This window comes from Hoplias malabaricus, chromosome 14 (assembly GCF_029633855.1).
Source record: "Hoplias malabaricus isolate fHopMal1 chromosome 14, fHopMal1.hap1, whole genome shotgun sequence".
Taxonomy (NCBI): domain Eukaryota; kingdom Metazoa; phylum Chordata; class Actinopteri; order Characiformes; family Erythrinidae; genus Hoplias; species Hoplias malabaricus.
The window spans coordinates 13280319-13299097 of NC_089813.1; the positions used below are offsets into that span (position 1 = coordinate 13280319).

An 18779-nucleotide genomic window follows, 5' to 3' on the forward strand; every position below is an offset into this window, starting at 1 on the left:
TAACTAATCATCATTTAAGGATATTTGTCAACAAACACAAAGTAATAAAATTGTTTTCTACAACAATTCCCCCTTTTGACCTGTCCAACTGACAGGTCAATACATTTAGAATGTTAAATTGGTCTGCCTAGGTCACCCCCGGCTTGGCGAGTGACTTAGGTAGAGCGTGATGGCAGATTGTGGTGGTAGCGGGCAATTACACCACTCCTGTTGGGAGTGGACACCTCTGTCCTACCACTCACTCTCTGGACTAAGAAATTACAATGAGCCCTATATGTGTATGTGTTAAAGTGTATTCTTCATCCGTTGGTAGGGATCTGCGCTGGGGGCAAGGATAGACTTTCCTTGTCGTGCCCCTGCCTCAGGGGATTATTCTGCCCCTATGTTGGTTGAGGCTGCTTGATCAGCCTCTTCTGAGGTGTTGTTTTCCTTCAGTGAATGTTTGATGTTAGGTGTCGGTGCGGCTCTGCACTGTGTGAGGTGGTACCACTATAAGCCTTTACCCTTCAGCCGGACTGCACAACTGGTTCTCTCTGTCCCCTGGTAGGGTCCTGTCCAGCGAGGTTCGTACCACTTCCGCTTGATGACCTTCAGGAGGACCCAGGGTGAGACTGTCACTTCTGGATCCTTCTCCTCCGTTTCTTCTCTTTCTCTCCTTTCCTGCACCTGTATAGAGAAATCTTTACAAACAGCTTTTAGTTCTTCATATAGCTGTCGGTACTCTGCTCGAGGTAGTTTCTGGGGGGACGCAAGCGCGCTGGAGGGGCCTTGAAAAGGTATGCCCCTCCCTAATTCAAAAGGAGTGAACCCTGTATTTCTGTTCACTTAAACAGGGACACTAATTAAAACAATTGGAAGGGCATCAAGCCAATTCATGCCCGTGGCCAGTTTGATTTTTGCTAATTTAGATTTCAAATTTTGATTCATCCTCTCCACCTGACCTTGTGAGGCAGGATGATACACACAACCATAGCTATGGCGCAGCCCCAACGACTGCTCCACCCACTGCAGTGTTTTACTCGTGAAATGACTCCCGCTATCTGAAAAAATATAAAAAATAAAAAAAAATTTCTAGGAAACCCATGGTTAGAAATCCAACAATTAATCAGAAACTTACAGACTGATTTTGCATCTTCCCTCAGAGTGGGGAATGCCTCTACCCACCCCGAGAATCTATCTACAACGACCAGGAGATATCTATATCTCCTAATGGGGTCAATCATATCTGTGTAATCCATTTGAATCTCATGTCCATGAGAATCTGGCAATGGAAACCTTCCTGGAGCTAATTTAAATGCTTTTGCTACATTCTGAGTGTTACATGTATGAGATTTAGTGATGTAATCAACCACTAATGCTGACATGTATTGGTGCCACCATTGTTTTAGATTTTCCAGTGTTTGTTGTTTTCCTACGTGTGCCACTTCTACCTTCTGCGCCGATGGGTTTTGTTTCACTTCGTCTGCTATAACTGTCTGAAACTCATGTGTTTCCCCCTTCGCTTCCTGAACTACTGCGTATCCTGCTCTGACTTCACCTGTATCTGCCCTGTACCCACACCCATCCGTCCATAAATTCCATGACCCTGGAATGGGTGTGGCTTGTAAGTCTGGTCTTACTTTTCCTTGCCTTTCCACCTGTTCCTCGCATTCATGTGGTGGACCTTCCAACATCCCATCTGCCATATTAACTCCTTCGTGTGTGTAGGTGATGTTGGGTGCAGTCAATGCTTTGTGAATGCGTCTCTGTCTCAATGTAGTGAGTGTGAACATCTGTGAGTTTATGTACGCTACTACTCCATGTGTGGTTAGAATGCGCAATGGATATCCTGCTACCAAATGTGCTGTTTTCTAAACTAATTTAGTCAGTCCTGCTACATGTCTTGTGCACTGTGATTGTCTCCTCTCTATAAGGTCCAATGGGACACTTAAATACATCATTACTGCTCTACCTTCCCCCTTTTTCTGAAACAGTACACCATTAATCACAGTGTCTGTTTCAGAAACATCCATGTAAAAAGGTAGTGAATAGTCAGTCAACTGCAACGGATAAGGCTTGTTTAACATCTATAAACGCCTGTTCTGACTCCACCGTCCAATTGAGCTTACCAGACAAATTTCTCATCCCTAGAGATTTCACTATGTCCCTAAGAGGTTGTGTACGTTCGACAAAGTCAAGAATCTATTATCTGCTGTAGCCAGTCAGTCCTAAAAATGCTAACATGTCTTACACAGTCTCAGGTTTTTTGTTTCTATTGGGGAATCCAAATTGGTTGTGTAATATTCATACAAAAAGATACAGGTGACTGATTAGTGTATCCTACATCATCTGGTCCTGTGGACCACAATGTGTCAGGCAGTAATGCTAATAATGCCTCCGTCTGTAGATAATCAGAGTCCTCACAACCATGGTGTCTAGGCAGCAATTGATGGTGCAATGTGAGTAGGATGGGTGAGTTATCAGTGATGTGATATGTCTGTGTGGACTGTGAAAACATGACACCAGGCAGCTGGGTCCGGACCCAATCCGTGGCCTCATTTGCTCTTTTTACCATAGGGCCCAACTGCTTGGCCTCTTGTCTCTGATGGAGAGCTAGTGAAATGTGTGGTGCCGCCTTGTCAGACAGTTTTTACCAATAATGTTGTTGTGGTGTTAGTGAAACAGGAGATGCCACCCCTTCAAGACCCACATAAATCCCTGTGGTGTCAACCGACCACACTGTACCCTCTAATTCTGTTTGAAAAAAATCATAGTAAGTTAAATCTCCCCCTACATCATAGAACAGGGTGACACGGAATGGGTCGATGGAGAAACGCAGGGTGCCATGGCTGTAATCCAAGGCGACCACTGTTGGAACAAGTCAATTAGTGGTGGTGACGGGTCCGTCTGTCCAGTCACTAAACCCCAGTAAATGTCTACAGACTCATCCTGTTGAGGTCTCATCAGGTACATACCGTCAGTGTACCCCACCACTGCCACAGTTTTGTGTCCGTCCAACCACGTAAGTGTGATCCCATCTGGTTGGCATAAAATACAGACTCCCATTTTCATCAACAAGTCTCTACCACAAATGTTCAAAGGTGCTTGTGGTGCAATTAAAAACACAGTCTGTGTACCAGTACTGACTGGCAAATGTCTTGTTTTTGGCGGTGATGTAGATGTCCCCGAGAAGCCCCTTACTTGCACAGTATGTTTGCTCATCAGATGTGCATGTAATACAGTGTTGATGGTTGACCATGTGGCTCCCGTGTCAACCAGAAAAACAATTTCGGAGGCCCCCACAGTTAATGACAGCATGGTTCTGCCCTGGCCCTGCTGTCCTGGTGCTCCTCTTGGCCCCATCAATGTCCACCCCACGGCTCCATGCTGTATTGACCAGCAGGAAGATGTGATGGCTCCGGTTTTGGTGCCGCCTGTGGGTGTGGTGCCTCACATTGTGCTACCCAGTGGTCCAAAGCTCCACATCTTAGACACGCCCCTGTCCGACGGCGGGCCCTGCCCCTCCACCTGCCATTACCACGCCCCCTGCCCCATGAGTAGGGCTGATATAAGAAATATGGAGTTGGTCCATAATTATACGGTGGGTTTTGTGGTGGCCCTGATTGAGTAGGCATGTATGTGTTTTTGTTCATAAATATTTGTGGTGATTGCATATGTGGCAGTGCAGTCATAGGCATCATGGTGTCAGACTTTGTTTGCTTTTTATTATCATTTACAGATTTCCTGGCTTCTGCTAGTTGAACAGTTAGTAGGTCTCTTTGTAACTTAAGTATCTCCTTGTCCTTGTTATCTAATTTTTCCTTATGATTGTTCATATAGAAACGATCATAGTTAGGTTTAGTAGATGTCTGAGCCTGTCTCTCTATTTCAGCTGCTTCCATGGAAGTAGTTGATCTTTTAATAATATTTCTAAAATCCCCAAGTGCTAAAGTCACGCCACCTGTCAGACTGTCCAGCTTCCTAATCCAAGCAGCCGCTTCACTACATAAAGGCGGAAGCTGATCGACCAAAGTCTGTGCATCAGGTAGTGATAATGGTACATATTTATATGTTCCTGTGCTAGTGGCCACTAATGGAAGCATAGTATCAACGTTAGTGTCAGACGTATATCTGTCAGGCGGGTGTCGGGGTCTGGTGCTTCGTCTCAAAATGTCCGTTTTGTCTGAGGTGTGCATGTCGCATTCTAAAGTCTGTTGTTTTAAGTCCAATTGTCTCTGTTCTTCTAGTATAAGTTTTTCCATGGCACGCAATGTCTTGTTCAAATCAGAAATCCGTCTACCACCACGACGTTCGTTCGCACTGTCCTCATCATCTGCTATATGTCCCTCATCTTGGTCAAAGTCATCTGTTATGATATGTCCCTCTAAATCAGCTTTAATCCTGATTATTTGTTTATTTTTACGTGGCATCGGGTTCTTAAATGGTGTTGTCAGTGTTTGTTTATCGACAAGGCGCTGATTATCCTGTTCTACATGCTTTCCCTTGTCATCCATAATGTCAGAACAGTCGGTGTTAATATCCGTGTGTGTATTTAAAATTGACTCGTGTCTTTCGCAATTGGAATGGGTCGTCTGTGTGTACGTTTGTGTTTCTGACTCTTTGAGCTGGCTGCTCAGAAAGAGAGCCCCTCCCTTGTTGTCCATCCAAACACTCACTCTACCCGATTCTACACTGAAGACTGGTAGGATATTATCAACTATTATGACGAGGCCTAGGTTGTATGGCCGAGGCGTAGCTGTAGGCTCCTCGCCCTTGTGTTTCATATACTCACTGTCCACTTCCGTGTTCTACGCAGTGAGTGAAACGGCGTTCGAGTGTGACGGACCTGTTGTTTTCAAAGTAAGAGCTGCGGAATGAGACTGAGGAATGCCATTTTAAAATTTTGAAGCTCCGCAATGTCTATTTTAGCTATTTTAAACTTGTCTTTGCCTTAGGTCTTTGGAAAAGGCTAGCCTTACTAACCTCTGCTTCAGCCTGACGTAATATTTAATATGATTTAAAAATGATTAATACAGGTGATTAAATAAGTTTTTTCCCCTGTGTGTATTTTTAGCCCACGTTTCAAATCTCTGTAGCACACTTTTGTGCACAATATCCCGCTTTTCCAAATATATTTCTCCCTGTTTTAATCCCTCATTTATTATTTCAATTTGTTTTACAAACAATTTCCTTTCCCAATTCCCCACGCCATAAATGACGTTTTAATTCATTATGTAAGTCACTAGTAGTAGCCATATTGTCTGTAAGAAGCTGATTAAAAAATTGGACCTTACCTGAATTGGTCTTCGTTCTAGTTCACCCTTTAATTGTAAATCAATTCAGAGTGAACCAAAACAGTTTCCCAGCACCCACGCAAATCGCCCACGCAGCCGCCGCTGCTCTCAGCACAGTCCGCCTTAGTTTATATAAAAGAAAAAGTCCAAAGTTTTGCAGTCAAGTTTACAAACTCAGCCAATAAAAGCAGAACCTCCTCAACCCTGTGAATAATTTCACAGGTAGATATAAAACATAAGTTTGTCTTCAAACACAGTATTGAATATAAAAGCAAGTCAAGCCTAATTTACATTAATTATGAAACCGACCCACGGACCGAAAAAGCTTGTTAGGCAGAAGCAAATACCACGCCAATATACGAAATACAATTTATAGTAAATAGAAAAAGCAAGAAAAGCAGGACTAGTATCTCACAACACAGAATTAAACCAACGACTATATTTTAAAAACGAAAACAAGGTTCCAGCCACACTCAACAGTCCACAAGCCACAGTGAAATCACAAGATATATTATAACAAGTGAAAGCAAAATATTATGAACTGGAGAAATAGCAAGCAAGTTACAAAATATGTTATGATGAACGAAAAATTCAAACCGTGGCAGAAAATAAATTTTTAGACAAACTACCATAGTTAAAAAATACAATATCAAAGAAACCATATTCAAAATTAGAGCAAGTGTTCAATTAACAATTTTCCCTTTAATTTGCATGTTTAAACCTTACAATTTCCCCAATTTATCATATTAATTACTCAGCTTTACACCTTGCTCACCTTTCTCCTACTCTCAACCTCTAAAAACGTCTTTCTGGAGCTCATTGTCTATATTTTCTTAATGTATAGTCTCCAAGAAAGCTCATTTAATTAACTTTATATATTTTGTTTTAAAACGTCTTCCGTTCAGGCTCATTGTCATAGATAAACAAACCCCTCATTTTATTGAGGTTCATATTCTTTAAATAACTGTCCTTGAACGAAGCTCATAATTTATACCATTACAAATTTCTTTCCCTATTAATTTCTAAATCTCTCTTTATGACATTTTCCGTTCTCATTAAACACACTCTCTCTCTGACACTCTTAAAACAGAGATGTCCTTTCCCCCCTTTTTCTCTAAACACACTCACGTAAAATTTATGGCTCTTTACAGCCCATGGAGATATCTCCACACACCCACACTCAAAAGCAACCGCAGAAGAAAAGGGGGTTGATCAGTCCCCCACTTTCTCCATTTTCACCCAAAAAAAAATGTTTCAGCTGACACACACACATACACATACACAGCAAGACACTCCTCTATCGCCCTCTAGCGAGCAAAAACATACACGACAGTCACATAACAGCCTGTAAGAATAACAGGCAATTCCAAACAGACATAAAACATGAATACACAATCAAATTTCATTAAAATATACAACAAATTGTGGCGGGAACAACTTCCGCTCTTTTTATTTTAATCATTTCGCGGGGACAACTTCCGCTGCTTTTTTTTTTAATTAATTAATACGCGGGGACAACTTCCGCTCGCGGGTACAACATCCGCTAATATTAATATACTTCTGAGGAGACGAACTCTCACGGCCTACCCTTAGACCAGGCAATTAACACGAAACCTCGTCAGGTTCCGAGCTGAGGACGCCACCACTCTGTCTCAGATGGGTACAACGTCCATCTATACCATTACAAATTCAATTTAAAATACCATGATGGGCACAACATCCATCTATTCCATAACCAAGCAACCCCAAATGTATAAACCAATAAAAAATTATAAAAACATATTCAAAATAAATTGATTTGCTCAATACCCCACTCCGGACCACCTTCGGGGCTCCACACCACTCCAATTTAAAAAATCCAATATGCAGAATTTGAATAAACAGGGTCTGCACACCCACCTTAGTATGTTGCGGCCGCTAGTGGAAAGGAGTCCCAAGGTGTCCGGTCTGGACCTCCCGCACGTCGGGGTCACCAATTTGAAGATAAAAATGTTTCTTTGGACCGTTCTCAAAGTATTTAAAATTTACCAACTAATGAGAAAATAACAAAAGGTCCAAAATACACTCTCCCTCTTCGGGGAAGGCGTGTCCGTTACGAGAGAGTCGCAGACACCAGTCGAGTGAAGTTCAAAGCAAATCAAAGTATTTATTTACCAAAATACTGGATCCAGGAGAATTCACACATTGAGAACAGTCTAATACCCCTCCCAAGTGAAAATTCTGACCTCCCATCATCTGACTCAAAAAGTTATACCCATGATGACGTATAGCCTGGTGGTGAGGCGTTTCTGGCTGATTAGCGTATATTAATATGCATGATTTCACGTGTTAGTACTCAGCTCTTCACGTGCAATATTCAGGTGCCTGTTGTGACCCTGAAGACATTCATTATCTGGTCAGGCTTACAATGGGCCTCTCTTCTCAGCACTTTTTTTTCCTAGAGACTAAAATTTAGGGAGTTAGAAATACACTTCAAGGCCACAAGAAGAAGCTACAGATCAGCGCCTCCATGCCCAACACTATGATGTCAGTGTGTTACAATTCTGGAGTGCACATCCGTTCAAGGTTAGACGTTAAGAATTAAAACTGTGTGTTAATATCAAGTTATCATGCCATATAGTGAAGTTAGCTTATAATATATCTTTAGGAGTAATTATCATATGAGTTAGTAGGGCAGAATCAAGCAAAAATGTTTAACTACATGTGTAAGTAATTAATAATATAAATACTGGTTAGTCATTCATATACATGCATATAGGGTACAGGATTTCACACAATGAGTATGCTAATTTTAACTAATCATCATTTAAGGATATTTGTCAACAAACACAAAGTAATAAAATTGTTTTCTACAACAGGACCCACCGTGACCCTGAACTGGATAAGGGTTACAGATAATGAATGAATGAACTCAGTGATTCCTAAAGTGTGTGTGGTGGGGTGCCCTTTAGGGAGTGCACAGAGGATTTTGAAAGGGGGTGCAGCAAGGCAAGTGTATGAGAGGAGAGTAATGCACGTCACTTGTAATAATTCCACTGTAAATGTGATTTGAGACTTTATTTAGTTTTGTTCATTAAGGAGATGCAGGTTTGTAAACAGAAGTTGTGGTTTTGTAACATTTTGCCTTAAAATAGATGCTTTAGAATCCCGAATTCGAGACTGAACAGGTTTAGGAGCTGGTTTATACCTCAGTGAGTGGGAAACTTAATAAACGAGTGATCTATATAGATTTGCTCATATGTAGTAACATGGTTTTGTATGAAGGGAATCTCTGGTGTGGTTTTTAAGTGTATTGTCCTGTGTTGTTGTAAAACATGTTGTAAGATGTTTGTAGACGTTTGTGAAATAGATCTCACTCCCGGCCCCTTCTTTGTTATTGGAGCCACTGTGATGTAAGACAAACCTCAGAGGAATCTGAGAGTAAAGTGTATCGTATCGTATGAATTTCAGAGTTTAAACTAAATTACAGTGGAGTCTGGAAGCATTAGATGTGTGTGTCTGTGTGTGTGTGTGTATATGTGTGTGTGAGTATGGGTGTGTGCTCGAAAGTATTCTCATCTATAAAAGGGGCAATGCAGCAAAAGTTTGGGAACCACTGATCTACGTTTATCCAAAGCCACAATGTGGAAAATACCAATAAGAGGAAATGTTTAGATTGAAGAGTGAAAAATAACTCCACAAATTGATAGAGTAGTATATAAGATTTTAACAAACAAATATGGAATAGACTCCAGTTCAGTCTTTCACTCAGGACAGTATGAGCATGTATTCATTATTAAAATGTAAAAGGAACAAATTATATAATTTACCAGTGATGGATTTTTTTATAGCACCTCAATAAACACAATGAAGGGTCTACAGAGTGAACTGGGTCCATTTGCAGGTTTATTCTAACACTGTGTTCTAACAAAATGTCAGATATTTAACACACTTCATTATTTCATATCAGCAGTAAAACCCAGACTGAGAGTGGAGTCTCAGAGCACAGTCTTTACTGGAGACACAGTTACTCTGAGCTGTGAGCTGCCACAGTCGACTGGATGGAGATTTTCTGGAGGAAAGACTCTCAGTATTTACACCCTCCTCTGATTCCTGAAGATAGACACAACAACACAGTCAGTGCAGCAGTGTGTACTCCAGGAGGAACAGAGTTCCAGTGTGCAGCGCTCAGGGAGATTATTATTCTGTGTTCTACAGTGATACCATTCAATTACAGTCAGAGTTATGTGATGACTTCTGTTTCAGTTTTTACAAATGAGTTCAGAATTATGATTATAGATGTTTTTTAATATTTCACGTATGTCATTTGGCGGCAGGGTGGTGCAGCAGGTAGTGTCACTGTCACATAGCTCCAGGGTCCTGGGGTTGTGGGTTTGTGCCCCATTCCGGGTGACTGTGTTTTCTCCCTGCGTCTATGTGGGTTTCCTCCCACACTCCTAAAACACATGTTGGTAGGTTGATTGGTGACTCAAAAGTATCCATACGTGTGTGTAGTGCCCTCTGATGGACTGGTGCCTCCTCCAGGGTGTGTTCCTACCTTGTGCCCAGTGATTCCTGGTTGGTTCCCACCTAGACCCTGAGCTGCATAAAGAGTTACAGACATTAAATGAATGAAAAATGTCAGAAGAATTGCTCTCAGAAGAAAACATTTCTCTCCAAAACCATAACTTTATGTAACGTTTATGAAAAAACTTTTTAAATGAAGACACAAGGTTTTATTCTGTTACAATAATCATTTCACAATGACTTTTCATTTTGTGACAGTGAGACCAAGGCCTACAGTGAAGGTCCAGCCAGCTGCACGTGTTTTCATCAAAGAGAGAGTCACTCTGACATGTGAAATAAACAGTGGAGTTGATGGGAAATATGTGTGGTACAAGAATAATGCTGAAGTCCAAAATTCTCAGAAGAAGGAATATGTAATCAGTTCTGTTGATGGGTCTCGTGCAGGTGTTTATACCTGTAAAGGAGCACGATCTTCAGGCCAAATATACACAGAGACCAGTAACTCTGTTAGTCTGAGTGTATCAGGTGAGTGTAACACCTTTATTACATAATATTGCATTAGAAATATAGCTCACAGCAGAGGAATGGATGTTTTCAGGAGCGTAGATGAAAGCTTTAAGTGTTGTTTCTCTGATGGAGACAGTGTGGGTGGTTTATCAAGTCCAGCACATTTTTACAAGTTATGGTTTTCATTATTTAAATATTTAATAGTTTGATTCTGCTTCTTCATTCACACGACTGGCTTTTTCACAGCACCACAGCTCGTCTCATATCAGCTGCTTCATGAGCAAAACCTCATGACTCCAAATAGACTCCAGTTGTATCTTTCAAACAGGACAGTATGAGCATGTATTCATTTTTAAAATGTAAAAGGAACAAATATCATCACATACAGTGACAAGAAATCGTATGTGAACGTTTTGGAATTTCCTGATTTTCTGCATAAATTTGTTAAAAGATGTGACCGGATCCTCATCCAAGTCAAGGTTATTGACAAATATAATGTGCCTCAAATAAGGCCTCATAGTGCTAGTGGATAAAATATATGAACTCTTGGGTTAATAACCTCAAAAAAAGCTCATTGGGGTCCAGTGTTCACATACCTTATCTTGGTAAGAAAAACATTTGGAGACTGGAGCTGTGGACTAGAGCTACTTTGCCTGGTAAAAACCACTCAATCTTTTTGAGTTTGCTCTGCACAAGGAGGATACGCGAATGTGAGCCATGCCTCACCAAAAAGAGCTTTGAGAGGATCTTTGATAAAAAAAAATTGTTGATGATGGAGATGAAGATACATAAAGATGGAAAGGGTTAGAAAGTGATTTCAAAGATTTCAGAAATTCATCAGTCTACAGTTAGGCAAACAATCCACAAATGGAGACAATCTGGGACTGGCTACTCCACTAAGAAGTGGGCGCCCAGTCAAATTGACCCCAAGAGCACAACGGAGACTCATCGATGAGGTAAATAAACAATACAGAGTGACAGCCAAAGATTTGAAAGCATCATAAATACAGGCTACCATCTGTGTTCATGAGCCTACAGTCTGTAAAACCTTGAACACGCAGGGTGTCTATTACAGGACACCACGAAGGAAGCCAGTGCTTTCTAAAAAGAACAATGCTGCACACCTGAAGTTTGCGCAAAACCACATAGACATTCCACAACAATACAAACATTTTTAGGGCATATGATACTAAGATTGAACTATTTGAAAAGAACACAGAGCGCTACATCTGGTGTAAAAAAGGCAGTGCATATCACCATGAAAATATCATCCCAACCATAAAGTATGGTGAAGGGAACATCATGATTTGGGCCTGCTTTGCTGCATCAGGTCCTGGCCAGCTTACTTTCATTGAGGGGAAAATGAATTCCCAAATACATTCTACAGGATAATGTGAAAGTGTCTGTACGTCAACTGAAACTGTAGAATTTGGGTGATGCAACAGGACAATGACCTAAAAACACATGTCTACTACAGAACGGCTTATGAAAAACAAAATCCACCCTTTGGAGTGGCCAATCAGATCGCAACCCTACAGAGATGCTAAGGAATCGTCTTAAACAGCTGTACACATGAAGCATCCAAGGAATATGACAGAGCTAAAGCAGTTTGGCCAGGAAGAATGTGCAGGTCTAATCCACAGCTACAGAAGAATCTAATGAAGATCAGATCACATTTTATAACAAATTTATGCAGAAAACCATGAAATTCCAAAAGGTTTACATACGTTTTCTTGCCACTGTACCAGTGATGGGTGTGTGTTTATCAGGTAAATAACCCTGTAATGAAGGGTCTACAGACTGAACTGGATCCATTTGCAGGTTTTATTAAGATCAAAAACCAGTGTCAGGGGCAGAGCACAGAGTCCCAAAAAAGACAACAATACGAGGTAAACAAGTACAAGCCGTGATCCACAAATCGGTTTGAAGGGGTTCTAAAGGTAAATTGGAGATAGGTTTGGGGGAATTTAAGCAACACTATGTAGTAATTTTTTGCTTAAATTGAAAGCCATTGAAAATCATTTTGATGCTCCACTTACCTGAGAATGGAGCCTCTGTCATTGCTACTCCAGTCTTAGCACTGCTGAAACTGCACTTTGGAACTCCTGTTATGTTTTCAGACGTATAACACAGTCTAACTTTGCTTATCTGTCTACACTCTTAGTAAATGACTGTAATAAACAGAATGTTCAAAATACTAAAGCCAGCAAAGTGTGTTTCTGAGACTCAGACAGCAGTGTGTAAAAAAGAGAGATTTCCAATAAATTTATTTCACGACAGTAAAACCTCAACCTACGCTGACATCAAGCCATAATGGATCTGTACTGAGAGGAAACCCAGTGACTCTGTACTGTACACTGGGTCAGTCTGCTGGATGGACCTTCTACTGGTCCAGAGACACACAGAGTCCTGAGATCAGAACCAGCTCCTCCATCTACACCATCAGCTCAGTTAGTGACTCTAATGGAGGTCAGTACATGTGCAGAGCTGGCAGAGGAGACCCAGTCTACTACACGTACTACAGTGATGCACTCTGGGTAAATGTCACTGGTGAGTAAGAGACTTTCACTAAGTGATGATATTTATTGCTATTAGGACTGAACATGTAATGATTTATATTTACATCACTACACACACAAATAGTCAACATTATTCAGAATTCATAACACATCTTCCTTCCACAGCGTCACATATTTATCTGTGAGTTTTATCAGGGGGTGGGGTGGTGTATTTTTATGAAATGCAATATTAGAAGATATTTTAGAAATGGACAGAGACAATATTTTACAGGAAATAAAATCATCTTCTAATTGATATGATTTGATGAATTTTGCTGTTAATAAAACTAGGGATGTGAGCTAACAAGGAAGTGAGATTAAAAGTGTCATGTGCATAATCACTACTCAGTATGGTTCTGGAGGCAGCACTGACTTTGAGGCAGAAAGAAGGTGATTAGTTTCCAGCCAAAAGGTGGGATGAAGATGATTATCACACATCGGGTGGATATTTTCAAATACAGCACTATAAATTGGTAAAGCTCTGTCTAGACCTCCGTGGTTTGCCTGCTCTGACGGTCAGAAATGACTTTGAAAGAAATAAATGTGCAAAATAATTATCTTTTTCCCCCTGTAGATTTGTTGCAGAATGTTATAATGCTCTGCTTCCTCAGAGGCAGCAGTCGTGCATTTCCACTTTGTCTTAGCCTCTACCTCAGAGGAAGCAGAGCATTATTGTATAACATTCTGTAGCTCCTTCACAGACAGCAGAGTCATAACTCCAATGTGCAGGAAACTACTTCTACAGAATCTGCCTCAGAGGCAGCAGAGCATTATAACATTCCTCAGCTTCCTCAGAGTTACATTATCCTCCATTCAAGCAAAACATAATAGAGATTTCTGCAGCGCTTTCAACTAATTACAAAACAGAACTATGTAAAGAAACAGAAATGAAAAAGTATATTGCACATTTCTTTCTTCTAATGTCATTTCTGACAGAGCACACACTGGGTCTAGGCAGAGCTTTACTGGTTTACTGCATGTGTTTGGAAATCTCCACCCAATGTGTGCCATCAAATCAGGTTCATCCCCCTCCTTTTGGCTGGTAACACTTTGGCCTCAAAGGCAGCACTGCCTCCAGAACAATTTTGAGTAGAGATTTTGCACATGAGAGAATAAATATAGCTTCATACTGATTTTAAAAATGAATGAACCAGCTCTAATTTTATTAATTTAACTGTAATGTGTAAATAATTCTCAGTGGTTTTTCTGTCAGATTTTCAATAAACTTAGTTGTGTTTTCTTAAACATTAATCAGCTCAAGGGTCCAGTTTTATAAATAACATCAACCCAGACAGCTCTGCTTCTCGCCATAAAGAAAACATTTGTTTTTCTTACAAACTGAAAAGAAAGATTAATAATAATAATTAAATAAATAACCCGACAGATTCAGTGTTCAATATAAAGGTGGAAAATAGGGTTCTTTGTATGAAGCCAGTTTTGATTCACTACAAACCACTCACTGGTTGTTTAAACAACATTTAAATTAAAGGTAATGCACCAATTTAAGGTTACTTTCTAGATTTGATCATTTAACTAAAACCATTTGCGGTGAATTAATTCAGGAAAATCTTACACTGATGTTATGAAGCCCTTTATGTTCTAATATGAACTAATGAACTAATAATAATAAGGTAAATTCATAATATATTCTCACTTTTTTATAGATAATCCTACAGCTGTGGTGTCCAGTATAAAGCCTGATGTACATGTGTTTAAAGGAGAGAATATCACTCTGAGATGTGACACAGAGGCAGGAGGAGACACTGAGTGGAATTACATCTGGTTTAAAGATAATAATGAACTAAAGCAGTTCAGTAGATCACAGGAGATTACAGTCCGCTCTGTTACAGAGTCTAACAGCGGTAAATACACCTGCAGAGGGGAGAGGAAAAGTGACTCTCAGAAGTCAGAGATCAGTGATGCTGTTACACTTACTGTGTCTGGTGAGTCTGTGGGTTTGAGGTGTATTTTCTTGTTAATTATACTGTATGTAATAATCTTCTCCCTCTGTATAAACATGTTTGTGTTTGTTCTATTCTCCATGTCGTCTGTGTCAGGTGAAGCCCAGGCAGTATTGAGTGTGTCTCCACAGAGCTGGCTGACTGAAGGAGACTCAGTGACTCTAAGCTGTGAGGTTAATATCTTCTCTAAAGGCTGGACGTTCAGCTGGTACAGAGCTGTTCCCTACAGACAAGGTTTAACCCAGATTACAGATGTTCATGGTAAAGTGGTGTATTCTGTAGAGCTCCTGTCAGACAGCAGAAGAGGAGCTGGAGGCTCCTACACTCTCAGTCCTGCTGCTCTGTATCACACAGGAGTTTATGTGTGTGGAGCAGAGAGAGGAGAACCAGCCTTTCACACACAGTACAGCAATCCACAGCCGCTATGGATCACTGGTGAGGAACTAGAGCCGGTGAAGAATATACAGTCAGAACAGTCTCACTACACTTCTGTTGATTTTTACAGTGAAAATGAGTTAATGTCCTCTACAGGAAACAGAAGTTAATACTTCTGTGTATTTTCAGGTAACTCTCCTCCAGTGTCTCTGATCATCAGTCCCAGCAGAACTCAACACTTCAGCACTGACTCTCTCTCACTGAGCTGTGAGAGACACAGAGACTCTGCTGGATGGAGAGTGAGACGATACACACACAGTGAGAAGGTGTCCAACTGTTCTTCAGTTCCAGGGTTTACCTGCAACATCAGCTCCCTCTCCACATCAGACACTGGAGTTTACTGGTGTCAGTCTGAATCTGGAGAGAGAAGTGATCCTGTCAACATCACAGTGCACAGTGAGTCTCCACTATTCTCATCAATAATAGGGGCTCAATACAGAGGAGTGGAGAGAAATATAAAATATATTAATTATTTAATACAATTTCAAATGCAGTTAAGCTCTTTACCACAGTAACACTTTATTTACTCCTGTTTCTATCCTGCAGATGGTGATGTGATTCTGGAGAGTCCTGTCCACTCTGTGTCTGAGGGATATTCTCTGACTCTCCGCTGTTTATATCACTCCACAAAGTCCTCACACCTCCCAACTGATTTCTACAAAGATGGAGTACTTCTCCAGAAGCAGACGACAGGAGAGATGACCATCCATAAAGTCTCAAAGTCTCATGAAGGTCTCTACCACTGTAAACACCCAGAGGAAGGAGAGTCTCCACGGAGCTGGATCTCAGTCAGAAGTAAGAAGCAGCTACATGTTATTTAACTCTAACTCTACAGTAAAACCCTTAAATATTGTGACGTCATGGAGGCGGGTGATGAGACCAAGTCATGACTGCTTTTTTAGGTAACTTTCATTGAATACTTTAAAGGGCAGTAGGAAAGGAAGCAAAGGAATGAGCAGCAATCTGGGCTTGATGTGTAGCGAGATTCAGAGGCACCACACGCCCAAAGACCACATCTCACAACACACAAAGCCCAAGCACACATGCAGCAAAAATACAAAATCCCCCCACCCCCGAAATCACAAACACAGCACAAAACCCCCTTAAATAACCTCCGCCTCCAAAACAACCCTGAACTAACCAACAGTAAGTATTCTGAGAAACTTGGCGTCACCACAATATAAATGAATAAATGAAAGTCTCTTATTTGTCCCCTCTCAGGGTCTGGACTTGATGGTGTAATAACAGGAGTGGCTGTGGGGCTGAGTGTTTCCCTGCTCCTCATTATCATACTGGGCCTGTTCTGCTATTACAAGAAAAACAAAGGTTTGAAAACTGATTTTGCTTGGACCCCGTGGTCAGTATATTGTGAATAGACGACTGGTCAGTATCTTTTTGGCTGATGGAACCAAACCTTGCACCTTCAAAGAAGTAATTTTAAGTAATTAATTTAACTAGACTTTATTTTGGATGTTTTATATTGGCTTTTTCATAGTGAAAATTTGATAAACCCTGAAGAGTTGCTGTTTTTGTCAAATTATGTAAAAAAAGTAAAACCAGGTTTAGTTCTGACAATGTGCAGGCTGCTCAAACGCAGATGATTTCTTCACACTATGGTGTGTGTTCTCTTTGTCAAACACATATTCTTGTTTTAACAAATACAAGTGAAAAAGATTATTTTGCTTTTATTGTGGGGCAGCGTCTCTTTTTACCTTTTTTGGAAATCAGTGGAACACCAATCAAAGTCTGAATCTGTGGGGAGCTGCACACTGTCTCTCGGGATCCTCACCACTGCAGACTGGTCAGTTTTCATTGTCAATATACTCACTCACATTTACATTTTACACTATTGACTATGTCACTCTAGAAGATCTTATTTCTTTTAATAAGAAATGATCCCAGTGATATGTAGTTAATATATTTGATGAATGATATGAGCTGGTCTGAAAGGGGAGGTGAACATTGAGAAAGTTGGGAAAGTGTTCTGGGAGGTTTGCTGTGAGCTGGGAATCTGGGCCCCTGTCACTCAGCAATCAAGCAAGAGTTGAAGGAGTGGGTGGGATTTGAACCTTTTCGTCACCAGAAACTGAAGGGAGAAGGAAGGATTTGTAGGGTGTAGCATGTGTAGGAGGAGGAGTTTAGGACAAGGTCCTTCCCCAAACTTATTTCATAACTTGTTTTTAACATTTATTTTCCTCTTTAGCTGTACTTTATAAAGGAGTGCGTTTATGATGTGATAATACAGTGGAGTCATTAATAAACAACTTCTGTTCTAGATGATTCTGCAGCTTTGTCCAGTGAAATTGTGTATGCCAATATTGTGACAAGTGAAAAGAAAAAACCCAAACAAAATGGTAAGATTTAAGTTAAATTCTTATGTTATTCTGGCAATTCTGTGTATTTTACATTTTCTCTTTAAATATTTTTCTATATCAGAAGATGCAGTGATAACAAGTGATGTCACATATTCTGAAATTAAGGAGGAATCACCAAAACCCCATGGTAAAGGTATGAATTACACACTGCATATTATTTTCAAAAGAGCACAGAGAACTGTAACATGAAACACTGGCTGCTCTACTGTACAACATTCACTCAAATAGTAATATTTTTCCAAAACCTCAAGGAGAGTTTAGTTCAGAGTGGGTGTAAGTTTTTGGGAAATATTCAAGTGAATTGAAAATAATTATCAATAACTGGTTGAGGACGACATTTTGAGATGTGTTAATGGATGTTGACAGAAGAAAGACAGTGGGGACACAAAGCTTCTGTTCTCTTTCAGAAACCAGAGCTGAACCTAGTGATGTGACTTACGCTGATATTGAACTGAAGCCAAAGAAGGAGTTAAAGGGTGAGTTTGAAAGAAAGTATCTAAATATGTTAAGAGCAGAAGTGTGCTGTATGGCGGGACATTTGTGTGAATTGAACTAATGTCTTTACATTTTTTTGAAAAACAAAAGCCATATCTAGAATACTTACTTGGGTGACATTAATTCAGTGACTGTGTGCTGCAGGGAAAACCACTGCAGACGATGACACCATTTACTCAGACGTGAAGCACACCACAGACTGAGGTAAGATGAAATCATAAAGTTTATCAGCTTGGCTTCACTAGTTAAAAATAATGGCGTTAATTACATAAGGCCTCTCACAATGACACTCTCGGGAAGTGGAGGTTGTGTCATCAAGACCCAGGGTTAGTCTGTACACACTACAGCCTCACATTATTCTCCATTATTATATATTATCCAAGACTGAAGTTCGAGAAACTACAATAAGTGATATAACTGTGATTCATATACAGAAACCAAATGTGATTTTATTTTTGTAAATTAATTTTTAAATTGTGATGAGGTGAGTTTTACCTGCTGTATTCCTTCAGTTATGATCATCCATCATCCATCCCAGTGTGATAAAGTCTGAATATACTGATCCCACACAGTGAATCCCAGGAATGGTGTTTGGAATTAAAGATTAAAGAGAATGGAAATTAAACATAAAGTAAACATAGTGATATATTAATAAAAATGTGCCAAAAA

The 18779-nt window shown here is 40.3% G+C and overlaps 1 protein-coding gene across 1 annotated transcript; it reads left to right on the forward strand.

Moving 5' to 3' along the window:
• Window positions 1-3295: 3295 nt before the first annotated feature.
• LOC136666275 (leukocyte immunoglobulin-like receptor subfamily B member 3) lies at window positions 3296-18171 on the forward strand. The gene is made up of 12 exons (XM_066644375.1): window positions 3296-3536; window positions 10038-10304; window positions 12567-12836; window positions 14509-14787; window positions 14902-15240; window positions 15370-15636; window positions 15787-16036; window positions 16457-16566; window positions 16940-17041; window positions 17517-17594; window positions 17677-17748; window positions 18023-18171. Exons 1-12 carry the CDS (start codon window positions 3296-3298, stop codon window positions 18169-18171), a joined length of 2424 nt encoding a protein of 807 aa, XP_066500472.1.
• The last annotated feature ends 608 nt before the right edge of the window (window positions 18172-18779 follow it).

Excerpts from the sequence above, each read along its gene's own strand:
- LOC136666275 (XM_066644375.1), top strand. The coding sequence starts at position 3,296 with ATGGTTCTGCCCTGGCCCTGCTGTCCTGGTGCTCCTCTTGGCCCCATC. Across the intron at positions 3,537-10,037 it reads CCACGCCCCCTGCCCCATGA|TGAGACCAAGGCCTACAGTG; the intron begins GTAGGGCTGATA and ends ATTTTGTGACAG. Across the intron at positions 17,749-18,022 it reads ACCAAAACCCCATGGTAAAG|AAACCAGAGCTGAACCTAGT; the intron begins GTATGAATTACA and ends GTTCTCTTTCAG.